This window comes from Conger conger, chromosome 18, assembly GCF_963514075.1.
Source record: "Conger conger chromosome 18, fConCon1.1, whole genome shotgun sequence".
In the NCBI taxonomy this organism is placed as follows: domain Eukaryota; kingdom Metazoa; phylum Chordata; class Actinopteri; order Anguilliformes; family Congridae; genus Conger; species Conger conger.
Genome location: NC_083777.1, coordinates 11667694 through 11689892, shown reverse-complemented (window position 1 = coordinate 11689892; position 22199 = coordinate 11667694). Strand labels below are relative to the sequence as shown.

Genomic DNA, 22199 nt, shown 5'->3' with positions numbered 1-22199 from the left:
CTGTGCTGTCTGTCCAACTGCTTGCCTAACGAAAGTACCATCAGCACCACCGATTACATCAGCCAACCCCGGGGACCTAACAGGAAATGACAGCATTCCAGCACAAAGGCTACGACTGGGCGGGGCGGGACCTGAGCGAGACCCGGCGGTCCGAAGAACCTGTCAACCAAACCTCACAGCAGCGTTCCTGGAGAAACTGACACGGACAACACTGTCTGTAATATGCTTCAGAAGGGCCGGCTTCAACTCGCTTACAGGACTAATAAGAGCGGGATAAATCACATCACAGTGCAGGAGCATTAGAACCACCCACATGAGTTTACCCATTATCTCTACTGGCCGTTCCCATGTCATGGTTCAGATATATAACCATTACTCCACATTAATAATTAACCTGCTCTTACCACACACAGGCACATTCTACTTAGAACACGATACTGTAGATCCAGGTAAATTCCCGAGTGCCTTTCTTATGGGGACTTGGACATATCCTAATATATTCCAGACATTTTAGTTTTTCTTTTCTTTTCTTTGTTTACCATTTGAGTGGTTTAAATCCGCAAAATCGAAATCACGACACACATGAACTTGCATTCTAATGTCACATTTTGAGAAAAAAGGACTCAATCCACTTAAAAGCACTTGTGCGTGCGATCCGTGCTTTGTGTTAGTACAGTGTGTTGTGTGGTAGTGCTGTTCCTGGCAACGTGTACGTGCATGCATGTGTTCCCACAGTGTTCCCACAGTGAGATTATTTTCCCACCACCCCACAGCACTACTAACAGGACGCATCAGAATCATCACAGGCATAAAATGCATGAAGTGTATCACAGACCGATGTGCAAACATTTAACAGTGCATGAAGCAACAGTCACAGACAACTACAGCATCACAGATAAAGTTATTATGGAATGGTCAACATGCGTATGGTCTGGAAAATTATGTGTGGGTCTGATCTGCATGGTGGCCGGGTGCCCTGCTGAAAAAACAAAACCAGTTCAAGCTAGGTTTTGAAACTGCCAATAGCTGGTTGACCAGTTCAGACCAGCTCCATGCTCAACATGGTTTGACCAGCTCAAGCTATGTTTTGAAACAGCTGATAACTGGACATTTCAAGCTGGTCATAGCTGGATTTTTTAGCAGGGTGGATGACAGGTTATGTCCTGGATGGCTATGCTATGGGCTTTCGTATGGCAACGGCTGGTATCTTCAGTAGAGGCGAGATGTGAACCTCCAAGTAACTGAACTGTCCCAACAATCATCTGAAGTGCTCTATGTTCATGGCCTTTACCTGTGCAGCCACCAGTGCACACAAAATAATGGAGGCATTGTGGTGCTTTAGAGATGATGGCGTGACTGTTATAGGTCCAGGTTGAAAGATATGTGTCAATGATTTACGTATATATTGAGTTGCAGCCACATGATTCTGTTTGGTGAAGCAGGATATTAGCATTAACAAGCAGGTGACCAAATAAAGTTGTAGATAAGTGTACATATACACTCAGTGAGCACTTTATGAGGTATTTATTAGACCTATATTTTAGTCTTCTGCTGCTGGCGTACAGGTCTACCCAATAAAGTGCTCAGTGAGTGTATATATAGTGTATGTAATCCATCCATCCATCCATCCATTATCTGAACCCGCTTATCCTGAACAGGGTCACGGGGGGGCTGGAGCCTATCCCAGCATACATTGGGCGAAAGGCAGGAATACACCCTGGACAGGTCGCCAGTCCATCGCAGGGCACACACACCATTCATTCACACACTCATACCTTTGGGCAATTTAGACTCTCCAATCAGCCTAACATGCATGTCTTTGGACTGTGGGAGGAAACCGGAGTACCCGGAGGAAACCCACGCAGACACGGGGAGAACATGCAAACTCCGCACAGAGAGGCCCCGGCCGACGGGGATTCGAACCCAGGACCTCGTTGCTGTGAGGCGGCAGTGCTACCCACTGCACCATCCGTGCCGCCAGTGTATGTAATATGTATTAATAAAATAAAGAGGAAAGAAATAAAAGTATATGTATTCCTGATCCTAACACTGCCCATCACCCACCCCAATACAGTTTCTCATGCAAGCTTGATCTTTCTGACACATTTTTTATTTCAATGGGTAATGCATGTAAAATCTCAATCATTACCAAAAGTAGGTACAATGTGATAACAATAGTAATAATGTCTAGACATATATAGTACATTTGAACAACATTGGCTAAATTCTTAGGTACATTGAGAAAGACAGAAAGACACAACACTTGAGAGTGCATCAATTTCCACTGGAATTCAGTCCGGGTGAAAAATTACGCTGTCGATGTAAACTTGGGGTAGTAATGAAAAATATGTCTTTACTCAAATTGTGTAAACTTCAACAAGTGACTCTCAATCAAATAAAGACAAATTTGTCAGAGAATTCATGGAACAGCGGCTGTTCACATGGCTTATTTTGAGATAATATAAAATAAACACAACCGGGTAAGCAGGGTTAAGGAGTGTGGATGGAAAATAATTTAATGGTTTGCCAACTTGTATTCTACCAGTTAAAAAATCTAGAATCCAGTTACACAGAATTTTTCTCTTCACACTCTTCATTTCATGAAAAGTTTAGCAGGAATAATTGTGTTGAAATCAGATCTGTAATCTACAGACAGCATTCTGCTGTAACATACAGTGCAGTCCGTATGCATTTGGGCAGTTGGTCCAATTTATGGTCTTTTGGCTCTGTAGTCCAGCACCAAAAGTAAATGGATGGTTGGCTTCTCAGCTGCTTCTGAACAGTCAGATCAATTGCTTCCTTAGTTCAGGTATAAGACGGCTTTTGATTGCCTTTATAGTCTGTTATTGCCGTTTGTCAACATGAGGCCCTGAGTTGTGCCAATGACAGTCAAGGAAGCCATTATGAAGTAAACCAAATAAGAAAGAAAAAAACAAAAAATAACACTGACAGGCTAAACAATAGACTTTCAAAAATAAACTATTTGAAACTCAGTTTCAAATGTACTCAGTAAATTGCAAAAAGAGGATGGCCAGATTACAGCTCGCTAAGACATACCTAAAATAGCCTGCAGAGTTCTGAACAGATGAGACAAAGACTGACTAGTATCAGAGTGATGGCAAGAGCAAAATGTAGAGGTTAAAATGAACATTTCTAAAAACATGCTTTCACTTTGTCATTATGTGTAGATTGATGGGCAAAAGCGGCAATTTCATCCATTTAAAATTAGATTACATTACATTACATTATTGGCATTTGGCAGACGCTCTTATCCAGAGCGACGTACAGTTGATTAGACTAAGCAGGAGACAATCCTCCCCTGGAGCAATGCAGGGTTAAGGGCCTTGCTCAAGGGCCCAACGGCTGTGCGGATCTTATTGTGGCTACACTGGGATTGGAACCACCGAACTTCGGTGTCCCAGTCATTTACCTTAACCACTATGCTACAGTCCGCCCCCTGTAGATCTACAACACAATAAATTGTGCCAAACATGAAGCGGTCTGAATACTTTCTGAAGCCACTGTATATAGGTGTGTTATCAGTGCTGGTGGTGGTCTTGGGTGCCGGCTGAGTCCGGGTCCTGCAGCGGCTGAATGAAGTCCTCTCCCCTGTACAGTCCGTAGTGCAGCTGCTGGCCCTGGGCTGCGGCCCACACCATCTGCATATCGTTAAACCGGGCCGCCCACCCGCCTCGGGGGTCTACCACCACCACTCCGCCCAGCCCTTGCGCCTTCTCCCACATGTAGGCCAGGGCCTCGTCTGACGCCTCCTGGGCAGACTTCCCTGGAGGAGGGGGGAGACGCAGCACAAACACATCACGCTTTTCACACTGTTAAACTATTTCAATCTCATGGACCCCCTAAAACCACCATGTTCTCAATGTTCACCATGTTCTCCTATTCAATACTGAGCATCTGACACAGTGGTTCCCAACCCTGTTCCTGGAGAGCTACAGTACTGTACTGTAAGGTTTTCAATTGAAACTTAATTTGGATTCTACTTCTACTAGTAGCAGCTCAAGGAGATCCTACAGGAAAGTATATTTCTTTGAACAGGGTTTGGCAGCCCTGCATAAAATTAATTGCATTGACTATGACATTACCAGAGATGTGTAAAACTAATTTAGTTTGTAAACCTGGTTTATTTCATATGAATGTCAAAAATGTATTTCATGTAAATTCTCAAAAAGGGGAAATCTTTTCCTCTCCAGCATCTTAACCGAGAAAATGTGTTTGAATTTGTGCACAGCTTCTGCTGAAACTCCAAAGCACAAACACAGTCCTAGGTGCCAACCGGCTGTGTAACACAAAGCATCGAGCTCCTGCATTGGCTGAGTGTGTTGGGTGTAAACACCCAGAATGCTGTGGGAAAGTGTCCCCCGCTACTCTCTGTGAGGGCTGTTTGCTTCAGCGCCCTGGCTAATGTTTACCCAACAAATCGGGAGGTCGCACTGACTTTGGAAACTGCTCACAGACCGCTGCTTTCAAACAGCCAGCAATTCTGGCCGCATTAGGCCCTGCCTGAAAGTAATAATTCACAGCTCGTTCTAAAGTAACATGCAGAGAATCTTTCTCTTGATGGACTTATCCCGCTATCATTGCACATATTTACCTGTAACGGGGACAGGCCGTTTATCACATACCACGCCGTGACTGGCGCCATTTTGGCTCAGAACAAGGTCACCACTGTTGTTGACATTGCGTAAGAATGCAAGGGGTTACAGGGTGCTTGCTGTGGGATGGGTGTTTGAGGAACGGCACGTGAGTATGAGAGAATGTGGGTGATATGCGGTCAGCAGTGCGCCTGAAGTGACTCCGGTTGATGATGTAGCAGGAATCCTGGGAGGGTGAGAGAGCGAGGGCGTGACACACCACCCTGACCAGCTGAGCGCCTGCTGCGGCACAAGTGGGGCACAACACACACCTCCCACAAGGACACTCCGTTAATTACGAGGACACAAAGTAAGCGTGCACCATAAGCACAGTACAAAAAGACATTGTGCAACAAATACATCGGCACAAATCATGCACACCACGTTCTCAGAAAAGCACCACCGAGTGATGACGAAAGCCAAACATTCCACACGGACACCAGGTGTACTATACGCACCCAACAAAGGCTGCATTTAACATGTACACCACAGACGCCAAGAGAACCACAGACACAGTCTCGTACTCTCTCGCAATCTCTGACACTCACACTCTCTCGCATTAGTGCCATCTCTCTCTCCTCCTAGGATGTGTAAGCAGGCAGTAGGTGTGTGTAAGCAGGTAGTAGTAGTAGTAGTAGTAGTAGTAGTAGTAGTATAGTAGTAGTAGTAGTAGTAGTAGTAGTAGGTAAACGTGCAGTAGCCATGTGCAGTCGATACCTTGCTCCATGTGGAAGAGGATCAGCCGGGACAGGGTCACCGTCATGATGGCCTCTCCGTCCCCTGTTGGGGACACTGCTCCCACCCGATTATCCGCGTAGCCGCCACTCCCTGCAGGATCAGAGCGGGGTCACACGGGTGACGGCAGGACAGGGGCATACGCTGCTCACAGCCCGCTCTCCACAACACAGTGTCACTGCATTCAATAAGCACTACATAGCTGGCTGGGCTTTTCTTCAATTTCTTCAAAGTCACTGTTTTTAACCAGACTTATGCTGCGGCTGTGATATGTGTGTTTATAATGTTCCTATTCCGAGGAACTAGTGTACTAAAATTCTGCCTACAGTATAGTTTACCACCTTTAAATTAAGTGTGTGTTGTACTTGTATGAACCTGTCGTTTTATGTCCTATATTACATTTCATGACTTATATCTAAAGCAACTTACAGCTGATTAGACGAAGCCCTCCCCTGGAGCAATGCAGGGTTAAGCCTTGCTCAAGGGCCCAACAGCTGCATGGATCTTATTGTGGCTACACCGGGGATCAAACCTCCGACTTGCGGGTCATGTACCTTAACCACTACGCTACAGGCCGCTATATCTGCGTAAACCTCAGTATCTTCATGCCTACTTGGAACTGGTCTCTGTTCAAAAAGAGATTTTATCTCAATGGGATCATAAATAAAGTCATTTTTAAAGCTGTGTGTAGAGTAACACTCAGCCTGGCCTATACACAATGTTGTGGCCACAAACACCAGGCTAGCACAGAGAGATTAGCTTCTGCTGTAATATGAGCTCCCAGAGCTTATAGAGGTATACATACTAACACTTTCCCCTATGTACCACATAACAGAAACCCCTCAAAGCCATTCTTCTGTGAAGCTTACATATCTCCAAAAGCATTAGAAGAGAATATTTTTATCTGGTACACCGATATCTGGTTTCATTATATCATGATATCTGATACCATGGCTTTAATGGAGTGCACTGCAGGTAAATTTGTTCGTCTATTAGAACATAATATTACCACATTCAGTGGTATGCAAATCTTTGGCCACCCCAGGTTTAAATGCCTGTTACAATTAATCTGCACAGGGGGGAAAGCAAACCTGAACTGTAAAAGTTAAATATGAGGCCTTTCTACAAATTTTATAGCAAGATTGCTTTTTATTTTCATTTTTTACTGGTTATAAGCTTTAAAAAAAGATGATTACTAAGGCCCAGACCCAGGTTATTTAATCGTTAAGGCTTCAATGAGTCAATGAGTTCAGTATAATTCCAGGGCTGAATTTTTAAATCCGAAGTAACGCCATGCCTTCTAAAGCTAAAACTGCAGTGGCTATTCTGTCTGGTGTCAACAACCAAGGGTTCCTCTAAACAGTTGTCCAAGGATGTCAGAATTAAGATGGTTCATTTCCACCAAGAAGGAGAAGGCTACAAAAATTCTCAATGTTTCAAACTACCTATTTCCACTGTCAGAAACATTATTAGAAAATACAAGATAAATGGAACAGTTGAAGTCAAGGCAAGGTCTGGAAGATCAAGAAAATGTTCAGATAGAATGGCCTGAGACCTAGTGGGAAATGCTCAAGAACCCACATATCACTGCAAAAGAGCTGCAAAAAAAAGTAGCAGTCATCAGACTTATTATTATTATCATTATTATTAATAATAATAAAGGTGGTTAGAGGTCACCGAACTCCAGTCTTTCCGGTTTAGGGAGTTTAAGCACTAGTCATTCTTTTTGATCAGTGCTGGCCACAGAGTCAGTACACCTTGTTCCCAACAACCGGCTTCAGACTGAAAGTAAACCATAAAAAAGACACTGCAGCCCTCCATGCCTCCAGATAGAAGGCAGGATACTACAGATCCATGTTTGACAGTCACACAAACCAATGCACAAAAAGCATGGTGCTCAAGTGTGAACACGAACACATGCTCAGAGAAAGAGACAGACCCGGATCGGTGGATTAAATATTTTGAGCTAAAGGTTAGACAGTAATGCCTGGTGACTGACTGAACCTTAACCCACATTCCTGCAGTCTAAAGTTCACTATTTCCCTAAGTATTCTCCCCACACAGGCACTTCAAATAGCTGAACACAAAGCTCCTCCAACTTCTGGGTTTCTTCTTTTTTTATTTTGCTTCGATTCACAGCCCAGACACGGTGTTCTACTTGACATATTTTTGTCTTCCCAGAGTAAATCAGTAGCTGGCTTTGAGAAACACAAACCCGGGTCACTCACCCACACAGGCGCTGTCCCCCACACGGCCCTCCATCTTGTTCTGTATGCCCCCTGTGGAGGTGGCACAGGCCACGTTCCCCTCGGAGTCAACAGCCACAGCGCCCACTGTGCCCTTCGAACCCCTGAGACACACACACACACGCAGATGCACACACAAACACAAAGGCTTTGTAAGATTACAAGATTACAGTGTGTCTAAAACACATGCTCACATACACAGTATATTCTATTAATCACAAAAGAGACATTTTAAGAGAAATGTTTGCATTTGATGAAAGCCTCAAAAGACAGGAAATTATATTGATCAGCCCTAAGGCTAACATCAGCCTGCTCTCTATCAGGGTATCAGCACAGACCTCTGACAACATGCTCTAGCCATGTATAATGCCAACTGTAGGTCAAACGACATGTGTTCACCACTGGGCAGATTGTGAATTATTTGAGAGGTTTGAATCTTAAACAATCTTTGAGTAATGCACTGTAAAGTGTATTGGCAATTTTGCATATTAAAGTTAGAGGTAATATATTTATTTTGCACTTTTCTAACGCATGCTTTATTTCCAACATATCCAATATGTCACATTTGGTACCACATATCTTGTGTCACTCTTTCACCATAGCTTGCCCACAAACTGTCAGTACATAGCATACCATTTTTAAACTAGTGTGATTAATTGATAGATCCTGCATTAAAGTGTATATTCTAGAGTATAGAGTGGATACAGCTATGGTCTCATTCATATAGGCCTACTGTATGTCATTCTAGACAAAACAGTAGAAGCAAATATATAGCCTACAGTATGCACGTATATGGGTCTATACATAATTATTATAAATGGCTAACTACTGCGCATTCACATTCACTCAATGATATCACTCAATGATATACAATTCATCTTGTATCTGCTGAATTTATCAAAATAATATGCTGCCATGTTAATGCTATGCAAATAATTGGGTATAAATGAGAGTCTTGTTCAGCACAAACTGAATATAAACTACAGGGCTGTAGCATGTTGTCAGAGGTCTGTGCTGATACCTTGATGGAGAGCAAGCAGATGTTTGCATTAGAGCTGATCAATATAATTTCCTGTCTTTTGAGGCTTTCAGCAAATGCAAACATTCCACTTAAAACATATTAATTTCCTTAGTTTTAAGGAGGTTAAATTAATACTTGATAAGTCATTGTAAATATGCATTAAAAATGAAATCCTTGGTTGAGAACTTGCCTTATGTTAAAGAATCCATTCGGCCCACTTTCAAACGTTACAGTTTCTCAATCACTTTGGCCCAATTGTCGGATGACAATTAACTCAAAACCAGGAAAACCTCCTACATCACTTGTTCACAGCAGAAAACCATTTCTCATTGCATTCTACAAATTGCAAATGTGAAGCACATTATGCAAATGATGAAGTACAATTGTCCACAATTGGCCCAATTATCAAATACATAATTCTTGGTGACCAGAATAGATCATGTTGTTTTCTGTTGATTTGTTTTACTCTCAAACACATTTGTGCAACTACTCTTTGTGTATGTCATCATATGCAAAATGGTCCATCCAACCATCACAATAAATCAAGTAGATACTCCCTAAATTTTAGCGACATGGTACTGATGTAATGTCAGCTAAATTGATAAATTGCTCGTCAGCTGAATCTTGGATTTTACTTACAAAGTAAGTTTCCCCCATCTGAGATCACCCAGTCACAAATTACTGTAAGGCACAGGTACAACACAATTACAGTACTACACTTTCTGATCACGGAGGAACCTGCTTAGGCAAACATTGAACTGGGGCATGTGCCTGCTCAAGGATGCATGGTGGTATGGCTCAGAGAAGACCAGAAAACAGAGGAAGAGGCAGAAGAGGACAGATGCAAATGGTTGTCTCCAATAAAGTGAGGGCCACCATGGACCATGTAATCAACCATGGTCTTACAATGGCAGAGCCTGGTTAAAGAGCACAACCTAATGTGAACGAGTTCACAGTGTCATCAAACATATAATCATTCCGAAGGGAAAACAGGTGTGTGATTGTGCAATATTGTAATTCTTCATACTATTTAATTAGATCAGATTATATGCATGTTTGAAGTCCATGAAGAATACATGAACTACACGGTGTCACACTATCAATAAAGTGGATTCTCAACAATTTTACAGGAGACTGATCGACTCCTAATGACAATATGTCTAATCATTTGACTATCTTGATGTCAAGCAATGATAAAGGGACTTTTCATTTTGAGTTATGAGTTAAAGATTTTGAGTGAGGTATGCAATGTGAACCATCAAGTTGTGCAGTATGCATGAAATGGGCCAAACCTTAAACAAAATCTAGTCTTGCAAGCCCTTCCTCCCCAGCTCTTATACACGATTGCCATCTACTGGCAAAAAATGGTATTTGGCATTCATTGAACAGTTTTTCTAGCATGCGTAATGATGCATAATTTAAAAATAGAGGTAGTTGGCCTCATTCTTTTCCATTCAGCGATAATTCTAAAGATAATTCTAGATAAGTCTAAAACGCATTTCTTCAGTCAATTCTTAAGGAGACACCAACTGTATGCCATCAACATGGTATCTGCATATTAAGTTCCATCTTGCCTGTGAGATTGCATTTTGTCTCATGTGTAATGAGAAATATTCCATATCAGCCAGTCGACTAGCTAGCTAGCTAAGAAAGTATAACAACTTTTAAAAGCCCGCATAACTGAGATCACTGAGATCTGATGGTTGACATGAACATTAACTGAAGCTCCTGACCCGTATCTGCATGGTTTTATGCATTGCACTGCTGCCACATGATTGGCTGATAATCGCATGAATAAGTAGGTGTACAGGCATTCCCAATAAATTGTTCTGTCCTAATCACCATGGCTTCAATTATTTTTTTATATACAGAGTATTTGTGTAAGCCTGAGAGCCAGATACAAAATCCCACATCCCGCCAAAGAAGTTTTACTTTACTTCGATTGACGTAGTTGTCCTTGGAACTGGCACACACAAATAACGACCCTTAAAATTGCATCTGGTGTGAAGTGTTTTCCTGACTGAATTGCTTTATTACAAGACGAGGGTGGATGTTTTATCCTCAGCCCAGCACAGTGTTGGAGGGCAGGGATAACTCCGATGTGGGTTAGTGGAGCCGTATTTGGGGACAGAGCCTGAGAGAGAAGGAAGGCTCTTACGTCTGGCTTTCCACCGGGTTAGCGCCAGGGGCCAGTTTCTCCTCCCAGCGCTTCCTGTATCTGTCAGTGATCAGAGACTCCTCCGGCACCTCTGGTACTCCCATGGCCCGGGCAAACTTAGAGGCTCCTTCACCAGTCAGACATACATGGCTGGTCTACGAGGAAAAGGAAATTTAATGAGATGTTTTATGCATAGTAGAGTTTCCGTTTTTACGCTATCCAGTCTGGTGGCTCTATGCTGCCTAGCATTGTATGTTTCTCCAGTTGAGAGGCAGCCTCTAGTCTAGTGGCGAAGGTGTTTGCCTGGGACCTGGAAGTTTGGTAGTTCAAGGCCCAAGTCCCTTAACCCCACATTGTCCATGGGGGAGCAATGGCCCCTGCTTAGTCTAATCAACCGTAAGTCGGTTTGGATAAGAGTCAGCTAATATAACTGAGTGAGCTAACATCTGCTGAATGTAGTGTATTGCTGTGTAGTGTAGTGTATTGCAATATAGTGTCATGTAGTGTACTGTAGTATAGTGTAGTGTAATGTAGTGCAGTATAGTTTAATGTAGTGTAGTATAGTGTAATATAGTGTAATTTAGTGTAGTGTTGTTGAATGTAGTGTAGTATGGCTTAATGTAGTGTAGTATAGTGTAATATAGTGTAATTTAGTGTAGTGTTGTGTAATGTAGTGTAGTTTAGTTTAATGTAGTGTAGTATAGTGTATTATAGTGTAATTTAGTGTAGTGTTGTGTAATGTAGTGTAGTGCAATGTAGTGTAGTATAGTTTAATGTAGTGTAATATAGTGTAATTTAGTGTAGCATAGTTTAATGTAGTGTAGTATAGTGTAATTTAGTGTAGTGTTGCGTAATGTAGTTTAGTGTAGTGCAGTGTAGCGGGAATAATGGCGGTGCTCAGTACCTTCTCCATGACTAGTCTGGCCAGCTGTGCGGCGTTGGCGATCCTCCTGACGGCTGACACGGCTCCATTGGCCAGCGTGCGTCCGTCCATCACCAGGGCGTCCATCTCCACGTTCCCGTGCTCGTTCAGCACAGAGCCACAGCCTGACAAACACAGGAAGTTAATTTCCACAGCCTGAGGGGCATGGAAATGAGATGGCACAGGTTGACAGATGCACTGTCAACCTGACACACAGGCGTGCAGACGGTACCTGCGTTGTACACGGGGTTGTTCTCCAACAGAGTCACCGCCTCCACCACAGCGTCCATAGCACTCCTGCCCTCCTGCAGGATGGCGAAACCAGCCCTCACTGCTACCCGTACCCCCTCAGAATACATCTCAGCAAGCTCCTTCGGGATAGTACCCGCTCCTCCATGAACCACCAGCACAGGCAACATGGCTGCCACAACCCTCCTGGTGAGAGCGGATGTGGCCTGAGAGAGACGAGGGCCCTGTTTCAAAAGGCAAAAATGAAAACCAGTTGGGTTCTGATCAAGTTAAAATCCCGTCAATGACATTTCCGTGCTTGGGGTGGTGATTTGTTTTTCCAATTCCTTTGGGAAAGTCAGTAAATGCAGTAAAAGCAGTATTTGCATAAATAGATGGCTATGTGAATGAGGCAACCCAAACTGAAAAGCATAGAAAAACGAATTCACTGAGAGCTGCAGAAATCAAGAGCCCAAAAGAAGGTATTTTTCTCAATCAAAGTAAAATAACTGAAATAAACTCAGCAACTGAGAAAAATAACTGCAATTCAATTCAGTGCCCTTTATTTCATCCAGTTCATTAGGTGAATTCAAATTCAGTAAACTGACTGAACAGAATAGACATCAATCCTAATAGAAACACAGCCTCGCTCTGTGACTGCAACAACTTCGATTTGACTTCATATCACGATCTAATATCGCTTGTATAGTTAACTAATTAGACAGACTGAGCCAGAAACGGGCACAACCATTATTTATCAAGGAAAAAACTAATATTCTTACATACCAAATAGTATTACTTAGGCATGCATCTCGTGTACAGGAAAAGTAGTCTTGCCTTTCCCTTACTTACCAAAATAACAGGTCGACAACTAGACAGAAACAACTCGTGCACTCTTTTCCCTTTTCACGTTCTGTGGTTGCTCCCCTTGTGATCCTCCTTGTGGGTTGCGAGTTGCTACACTGGTCTACGTAAACGCATCGACTGCTTTATGTTCAACTGAATCTACTTTCTTTATCTAATTTCCTTTGGGTTTTATAGACCAGAAATGAGCTCCGTTAAGGAAGCAATGCTAACAAATGTAGACTTCCGGTTATCAAAATAAAAGTTCGTGTTCGTGAGTCTATAGAGTTACTGAATAACTGTAACTGTATAATTTTTGGTTACCACTTTCCTGGTTAAATTCTGCAAGATCAAGACCACATGACACACATGAGCCAGTCAGAAACTTGCATTCTAATATTACATTTTCAGAAAAAAAAGAATCTACTTAAAAGCACTTGTATGTGATATGATCCGTGCTTTGGGGGTGACATTTTAACAACAAAGAAGGAAGAAAAAATAAATGATATAAATGGTGGGGAGCTAAACAATAAAGTTCTTCCAGTTCATACACTACATAGATGCACTGTAGGTGTGTGCATGTGCGTGTACACTGGCTCGTACAGCAGAATGCAAACATGAACTTGAATTCCAGGTTTTACGTGTTATGAAAACGTAAATCCTCAGTTGCCATTCCTGCCAAATTGGTGTGGCAGTGCTATTATTATTACAGAGAGAATGTGTTGTGTGTGTCTGGTTGTAATGTTCCTGGGAGTGTGAGTGTGTGTGTGTGTGTGTGTATACACTATATGTGCGGGTGAGGCAGTGCTAATACTGGGAGAGAGTGTGTTGTGTGTGTCTGGGTGTAATGTTCCTGGGAGTGTGTGTGTGTGTGTGTGTGTGTGTGTGTGTGTATATACACTATATGTGCGGGTGTGGCAGTGCTAATACTGGGGGAGAGTGTGTTGTGTGTGTCTGGTTGTAATGTTCCTGGGAGTGTGTGTGTGTGTGCGCGCGTATGGTAGTGCTGTTCCTGGTAACGTGTACGTGTGTGCATGTGTTCAAGTTCACTTTATTGCCATGTTAAAAGTGTTCCAACAACGAGATTCTTATCAGTGCATGAAACAACGGTCACAGACAATTACACCACTACAGCAGCACAGATAAAATCATTATGGAATGTTCAACACGTGTACAGTATGGCTTTGGGAAAAATGTACGTGAGGCGGGTAGACTACCGACACTGAGCTATAACGTTTAGATATTTTTTCGGCCCTATCATAGTATAGAGAGACAGAAAGAACGGGAGCGAGAGAGAGGGAAAGACAGGCGACTAATATCAAACGGTCGGATTCGAACCGCAAACGTCGCAGCTCGCGATGAGCGTGCGCTCAGTGCTTTACAGGCTGCGCCACCGAGACACCCCGTATATGAAAGAAAATTCATTCCGTCGCACAAATGCAGCTGATGTGGTTGTTTGCGATTGGTGGACGGTGATAAGCTGGGTAGCCTCCAAACAATGCACAACTCCGACTTTACTTTCACAGCATGCATTTAAAGCCTTAGAAACTATATTTTTACTCTGAATTTGGCCTTAAGAAATGCATATTATGAAAGCCAAGATACTGTTCTACGAAATAATGATGAAAGCTTAAAACCGCCCAAAATGAACATTTTTACATGAACATCAATTTATAATTGGCTGTCACGTCTAACAACCGCTTATGATAGAATGGATCACATTAAATTGCAGCCATACGATTCTGTTTGATGGAGCAGGTTATTAGCATTAACAAGCAAGTGAGTGTATATACACACTGCTGAAATGTGTGAATTAATAAAACGGAAAGGAAATAAATAAGAAGTACATCTATTCACCGCCCGACCCTACCCCAATACAGTTTCTCATGCAAGCAGGATCTTTCTGATACTTTATTTCAATGAGTAACTCATGCAAAATCTCAAATCATTACCAAAAGTAGGTACAATGTGATAATAATGTCTAAACTTCTGACCGTACACAGTATATTTGAATAAAATATTTTTGCCAAACATATGCAAGGTTAATGTTTTAAAATTAAAATTATTTAATGTTTTCTACCAGTTAAGAAATCTAGAATCTAGTTACACACACTACACAGAAAGTTAATTTAATTTTATGCTTAAATTTAAGTTTAGCAGGAATAATTGTGTTGAAATCAGACCTGTAATCTACAAATAGCATTCTAAAATACAGTGCAGTCCAAAAGCAATCAAAAACCTAGAATCAAGACTAGATACTCAAAGCTTTCTTATACCTGCACTATGGAAGTGATCAAATACATCAGAAGCAGTTGAGAAGCCAACCGTCCAATTACTTTTGGTCCCCTAAAATGGAGGGGGACTATGAATAAAAAGAGATGTGATTCCAACAAGCATCACCCAATATGAATGTATATACTTTCAAATTAAAGGGGACGGTCTATACTTTAATCTCACATTCATTGTTTAATTTAAAATCCAATGTGCTGGACTAGAGACCCAAAAGAACAGAAATTGTACCAACCGTCCAAACACACATACAGACTGCACTGTACATATTCCTCTTATCATATGTTCCAAGGTAGTATGTCAAGCAAGAGAAATAGTATCAGCAACTCATCCATTCCATCTGCAAGCAAACTGGAATTCATCAAAAGATACTGGGATGTTACTGGTAAAGTATGACTTCACTAGACGTTGAACTGTTTAAATGGTAGGTGTGTGTGTGTTATCAGTGCTGGTGGTGGTCCGGGTCCTGCAGCGGCTGAATTAAGTCCTCTCCCCTGTACACTCCGTAGTGCAGCTGCTGGCCCTGGGCTGCGGCCCACGCCATCTGCAGGCTGTTAAACCGGGCCGCCCACCCGCCCCGGGGGTCTACCACCACCACCCCGGCCAGCCCCTGCACCCGCTCCCACATGTAGGCCAGGGCCTCGTCTGACGCCTCCTGGGCAGACTTCCCTGGAGGAGGGGGGAGACACAGCACAAACACATCACGCTTTTAACACTGTTAAACTATTTCAATCTCATGGACCCCCTAAAACCACCATGTTCTCAATGAGGAACTCCTATTCAATACTGAGCATCTGACACAGTGGTTCCCAACCCTGTTCCTGGGGAGCTAGAGTACTGTACTGTAAGGTTTTCAATTCAACCCCAATTTGGCACACTTCTTCTATTAGCAGCTCAAGGAGATCTCTATCGGTTGAATGAGGTCCGCTTTGTTCGTGAAAATGTATTTCATGAAATATGGAATTGTAAATTCTTGAAAAGGGAAAAACCTTCCCCCCCAGTGTCTCTTAACTTCTGGTCTAAAAAACGAAGGTGCTTCTGATATTCAGAAAAATGCCGTTGAGGTGTGACCCCCCTGTGTAGACGGCCAATGAGCATCGAGCTCCCGCATGCGTGTTGGGTGTGAACACCCAGAATGCTGTGGGAAAGTGCCCCCCGCTACTCTCTGTGAGGGCTGTTTGCTTCAGCGCCCTGGCTAATGTTTACCCAACAAATCGGGAGGCCGCACTGACTTTGGAAACTGCTCACAGACCGCTGCTTTCAAACAGCCAGCAATTCTGACCGCAATAGGCCCCGCCTGGAAGTAATAATTTGCATCTCGTTCTAAAGTAACGAGCAGAGAATCTTTATTTTGATGGACTTATCCCGCTATCATTGTGCATATTTACCTGTAACGGGGACAGGCCATTTGTCACATACTGTTCCAGGACTGACGCCATTACAGCTCAGAACAAGGTCGTCGCTAGGATGTGTAAGCAGGCAGTAGGTTACATTACATTACATTACATTATTGGCATTTGGCAGACGCTCTTATCCAGAGCGACGTACAACAAAGTGCATACCCATAACCAGGGGTAAGTGCGCTGAAAGACCCTAGAGGGAAGTACAATTTCAATTGCTACCCGTACAACAAAGATAAGGACCAGGGCCTATTTTTTATTTTTTTTTTATTTATTTTTTTTTATCAACAAATAAACAAACAAACAACAAAGCAAAAGTGACAAAACTTAACTATCCAAATACTGCTTACCTAGCCAACTAAAAATACCGAAACACTTCGTAAATCACAAAGACAACTATTAAGGTTCACAGGGAGGTAGGGAGGGATGGGGAGAGGTGCTGCTTGAAGAGGTGCATCTTCAGTTTGTGCTTGAAGGTTGGGAGAGATTCTACAGTTCTGACCACAACGGGGAGTTTGTTCCACCACCGTGGAGCCAGAACAGACAGTAGTCGTGAGCGTGAGGTGGAGGTTCGGAGAGGGGGAGGTGCCAAGCGGCCTGTGGAGGCTGAACGAAGAGGTCTGGCAGGGGTGTAGGGTCTGATGATTTTTTGTAGATAAGCTGGGGAAGACCCCTTAACTGCTTGGAAGGCTAGCACCAATGTTTTGAATTTGATGCGAGTCATGATAGGCAGCCAGTGGAGGGAAGTAAGCAGGGGGGTGACGTGTGAGTATTTGGGAAGGTTGAACACCAGACGAGCTGCTGCATTCTGGATAAGTTGGACAGTAGGCTTGTATAAGCAGGCAGTAGTAGTAGCAGTATGTAAACGTGCAGTAGCCATGTGCAGTCGATACCTTGCTCCATGTGGAAGAGGATCAGCCGGGACAGGGTCACCTTCATGATGGCCTCTCCGTGCCCTGTGGGGGACACTGCTCCCACCCGGTTATCCGCGTAGCCGCCACACCCTGCAGGACAACGGATGTGTTAAACTACTTAGAACATAGCACCTTTGCTATCAGACCACCCAATTACCAGGCAAACAAAAGTACTGGAACAGAGAGCAGTGGAGTGAGTATTTAAATGTAAGTAAATACGACTTCATATTTGGCAGCGTATCCCTTGCTAGCAATAACTGCATCAAGCCTGTGACCCATGGACATCACCAAATGATTTGTGATGCTTTTCCAGGCTTGAAAAAGGCTGTTTGTTTGTTTGTTTTGGGGGGGGGGGGGGTCTCGGGGGTCTCAATTGGGTTAAGGTCTGGTGATTGACTTGGCCATTCTAAAACCGTCTTCCACTTTTTCCTCCTTGAAGTCCTTTGTTGTGTTGGCAGAGTGTTTTGGGTCATTTTCTTGCTGCATTATGAAGTTCCTCGCAATTAGTTTGGACGCATTTCTCTGTAAGTTGGCAGACAGAATGTTTTTGCAGGTTTAGGGCGTTTCCCTTGAGTGAATCACTTGTGATTCATTTAGAAAACTTAGTGCTGGCTAAAGAGTCTGCACAGCTTGTTCCAAACAACCGGCTGCAACCTGGAAGTATACCATAAAAAAGACACTGCAGCCGTCTTGTTTAACAGCCCTGAGGCCATTCGACCAGTTTGACCAAGCATGTCCTTCTGCTTTATGACCACTAGGTGGGGTGAGGAACATTATTAGAGTCACAACTTTCACAGATCTATTTTCATACTATTTCATACAAAACCAGCAGGAGGATACATTTTTTTGTCACCAAAATATCCATCCATCCATCCATCCATCCATCCATTATCTGAACCCGCTTATCCTGAACAGGGTCGCAGGGGGGCTGGAGCCTATCCCAGCATACATTGGGCGAAAGGCAGGAATACACCCTGGACAGGTCGCCAGTCCATCACAGGGCATACACACCATTCACTCACACACTCACACACTCATACCTACGGGCAATTTAGACTCTCCAATCAGCCTAACCTGCATGTCTTTGGACTGTGGGAGGAAACCGGATTACCCGGAGGAAACCCACGCAGACACGGGGAGAACATGCAAACTCCGCACAGAGAGGCCCCGGCCGACAGGGATTCGAACCCAGGACCTCCTTGCTGTGAGGCGGCAGTGCTACCCACTGCACCATCCATGCCACCCGTCACCAAAATATGATATTTCTTTTTGTTCCCAGGAACCACAGCCTGCAGTAATGCAGACAAAATAAGGTGAAGTGAATATATTATTTTGGCTATCTAGTTGGTGAGGCATTAGGCCTGCACATTGGATCATACATTATCACTTTTTTTTGTCTTCCCAGAGTAAATCAGTAGCTGGCTTTGAGAAACACAAACCCGGGTCACTCACCCACACAGGCGCTGTCCCCCACACGGCCCTCCATCTTGTTCAGCATGCCCCCTGTGGAGGTGGCACAGGCCACGTTCCCCTCGGAGTCAACAGCCACAGCGCCCACTGTGCCCTTCGAACCCCTGAGACACACACACACACGCATACGTACACACGTACATACACACACGCACCAACACACGTACACACACACACACATACACACACGCATACGTACACACGTACATATACGCAAACACACACACACACACACACACACACACACACACATAGGCATACATACACACATACATATATCCACACACACACGCATACATACACACGTACACGCAGACACACACATACTTACGCATGCACAAGCAAACACGCGTACACACGCGTACATGTGTACATACATACACACACACACACACACACACAGACACAGACACACATATACACGATGTGGGTTAGTGGAGCCGTATTTGGGGACAGAGCCTGAGAGAGAAGAAGGGATCTTACATCTGGTTTTCCACCGGGTTAGCGCCAGGGGCCAGGTTCTTCTCCCAGCGCTTCCTGGATCTGTCAGTGATCAGAGACTCCTCCGGCACCTCTGGTACTCCCATGGCCCGGGCAAACTTAGAGGCTCCTTCACCAGTCAGACATACATGGCTGGTCTACGAGGAAAAGGACATTGAATTAGATGTTTTATTCAGGGTAGAGTTTCCTTTTTTTTGGAGTCAGCTAAAAGTGTCGTGTAGTGTAGTGCAGTGTAGCGGGGAAAAATGGCGGTGCTCAGTACCTTCTCCATGACTAGTCTGGCCAGCTGTGCGGCGTTGGCAATCCTCCTGACGGCTGACACGGCTCCATTGGCCAGCGTGCGTCCGTCCATCACCAGGGCGTCCATCTCCACGTTCCCGTGCTCGTTCAGCACAGAGCCACAGCCTGACAAACACAGGAAGTTAATTTCCACAGCCTGAGGGGGCACAGGAAGTTTATTTCCACAGCCTGAGGGGCACAGGAAGTTCATTTCCACAGTCTGAGGGGCACGGAAATGGGATGGCACAGGTTGACAGATGCACTGTCAACCTGACACACAGGCGTGCAGACGGTACCTGCGTTGTACACGGGGTTGTTCTCCAACAGAGTCACCGCCTCCACCACAGCGTCCATAGCACTCCTGCCCTCCTGCAGGATGGCGAAACCAGCCCTCACTGCAACCCGTACCCCCTCAGAATACATCTCGACAAGCTCCTTCGGGATAGTACCCGCTCCTCCGTGAACCACCAGCACAGGCAACATGGCTGCCGCAACCTTCCTGGTGAGAGAGGATGTGGCCTGAGAGAGACGAGGGCCCTGTTTCACAAAGCAGGATTACCCAGTTAGCTGGATAACAGTGCTCAACAGCTCTTTCTACTTCAGTCTATGTTCCAGATTTGGGAGGGTTTCACGATTTACTCAGTGAAATTGTCCAGCTAACTCAGTCCATGGGCATACCAGCCCAAACGCACAGCTCTGAGCTCAGTAAGGGTTTCCCCGGAGCTCCTCTCTGCTGGAAAAAGCAAAAAATGAAAACCACTTGGGTTCTGTTTAAGTTAAAATCTATGGAGCCAATTTCTTGTGGTCAGGGAATTCTCCCTTGGGAAAGCAGAGTAACCTGACTTGAGTAAATGCCAAGTGGTACAGGCATAAATAGATGGCTACGTGAATGAGGCAACACCAGTTGAAAAGCACAGAAAAACAAATCCACTGAGAGCTGGATAAATCATTTCATTTTCATTTTGTTTGCAAATAAAGACAAAAGAAGAAATTAACTATAATTCTATTCAGTGAACTGGCCATTTCATCCATAATAATATTCATCATATCATTATTCAATGTCAAGCAGTGAAGCACCCAGAAGCACAAGAGAGCCTTCTGCCCATTGACTTCAATGTAAAAACGCAATCTGATTAAACAAAGAAAAGCTAATCGGTCGATTTAAAAAAATCAAATAAAAAAATCATAATGCGTAGTAGTTTTTGAAAGAATGGTTGTTCTGGTCCAGATGTTTTCGGAAAATATAGAATTTATATCCTTTTTACAATATCGAGCCCTGTCTTCAATCTCTTGTCTGCGAGGTCTGTAAGAATATAATAGGAAATGTTGACCAATCAGCTCAGATTGACAGATAGGCTAACTGCTGCACCAACCTTTATTTGACTTCATATAATGATCTAATGTTGTGAACTAATTAGACAGTCTGAACTGATTGTTCTGAACAGAAACTGTCACAACCGGTATTTATCCAGGAACGACTATTCTTACATACCAAATAGTATTACTCAGGCATGCATCTTGCGTATAGGCAAAAGGTAGTGCTGCTTTCCCCTTACTTACCAAAATAATTGGTCGACAACTAAACAACACGATCACACGATCACGTTTCCCTTTCCAAGTTCTGTGGTTGTCCCTTCGAGAGAGTTGATCCCCTTATGATCCTCCTCGTCAACTGAATCATGTGACATAATATCTCATTTACTTTCGCTTTTATAGACCAGAAAGGCAGAAACAGCCGAACATTGTCTGATGATACTCATCGAGGCAGCTAAGGGTACATGCTAGCCCACACACACCAGATAGACGTGCGGTAAACACGGGAGGAAATATCACAATAAAAGTTTGAATGGATCATTTTACCCTAACCTTAACACGTGTAGGATTCAGTTCAATTCAGTTTTACAATTAGGTAGTATATTAGCTGGGAAAGCAGGAATTCCAACTAAGGGGGAAAATAGCAAGCATCGGTCCGTGACCTCGCAGGGCAAGAGCGGCAGAAACACCAGGGAAACAAAACAAGAAGGAAATGATCCATAATCATTATATTACCCATTTAAATGTTTTCTAACATTATCTGTGGGGTAGGTGAAGTTTGGGTAGTTTACCTGGGCTCGATTGGTCAGCAAACATTACCTGTCAGATAGATTATGTTAGCTAGAACCCTGCATACCAGCTGTAGGTGGTATCGGTTGTTCTGCAGATGACCAGACTCCTGTATCAGGGAGGCTACCCCAACACATGCTCTGCTGCTTACATGTTTGACTTGGCAACCTATGATACAATTATAATGGCATACTTTGAAAAATGCAATAAGCAGCCGCTGTAGCTAGTAACCTTCGAAAAAGCATGGTGTCAGAAAGCCTTGGGTTTGAAATGTAAAGCGTTATTTTACAATCAATTTTCCCCCACATTTAATCTACACATCTTAATTTCTCACATTTTACGAAACAATGTCCCATGGTCCTACATCTATGACCTTCGAATTTAAATGTAAAATGTGCTGTTCCAAATTAAATATTCACAAAATGTACTAAATTCATC

General features: G+C 43.6%; 2 protein-coding genes across 5 annotated transcripts; both read right to left on the bottom strand.

Moving 5' to 3' along the window:
* Positions 1 to 2092: 2092 nt before the first annotated feature.
* Positions 2093 to 13120, bottom strand: LOC133118274 (isoaspartyl peptidase/L-asparaginase-like). The gene is made up of 7 exons (XM_061228130.1): positions 12815 to 13120; positions 11967 to 12207; positions 11717 to 11859; positions 10813 to 10967; positions 7616 to 7737; positions 5370 to 5480; positions 2093 to 3784 (listed from the first exon to the last, which is right to left on the bottom strand). The coding sequence occupies exons 2-7, from the start codon at positions 12151 to 12153 to the stop codon at positions 3540 to 3542; spliced, it is 963 nt and encodes a 320-aa protein (XP_061084114.1). The 5' UTR covers positions 12154 to 12207; positions 12815 to 13120; the 3' UTR covers positions 2093 to 3539.
* Positions 13121 to 14702: 1582 nt separating this feature from the next.
* Positions 14703 to 21444, bottom strand: asrgl1 (asparaginase and isoaspartyl peptidase 1). Of its 4 annotated transcripts, none has more exons than XM_061228298.1 (7): positions 21219 to 21444; positions 19955 to 20195; positions 19642 to 19784; positions 19362 to 19516; positions 18861 to 18982; positions 17388 to 17498; positions 14703 to 15763 (listed from the first exon to the last, which is right to left on the bottom strand). In XM_061228298.1, the coding sequence occupies exons 2-7, from the start codon at positions 20139 to 20141 to the stop codon at positions 15537 to 15539; spliced, it is 945 nt and encodes a 314-aa protein (XP_061084282.1). In that variant the 5' UTR covers positions 20142 to 20195; positions 21219 to 21444; the 3' UTR covers positions 14703 to 15536. The 4 variants fall into 4 exon arrangements, with proteins under 4 accessions (XP_061084282.1, XP_061084284.1, XP_061084283.1 ...); XM_061228300.1 differs by having other exon boundaries at positions 19955 to 20177; XM_061228299.1 differs by having other exon boundaries at positions 19955 to 20157.
* Between the last annotated feature and the right edge of the window lie 755 nt (positions 21445 to 22199).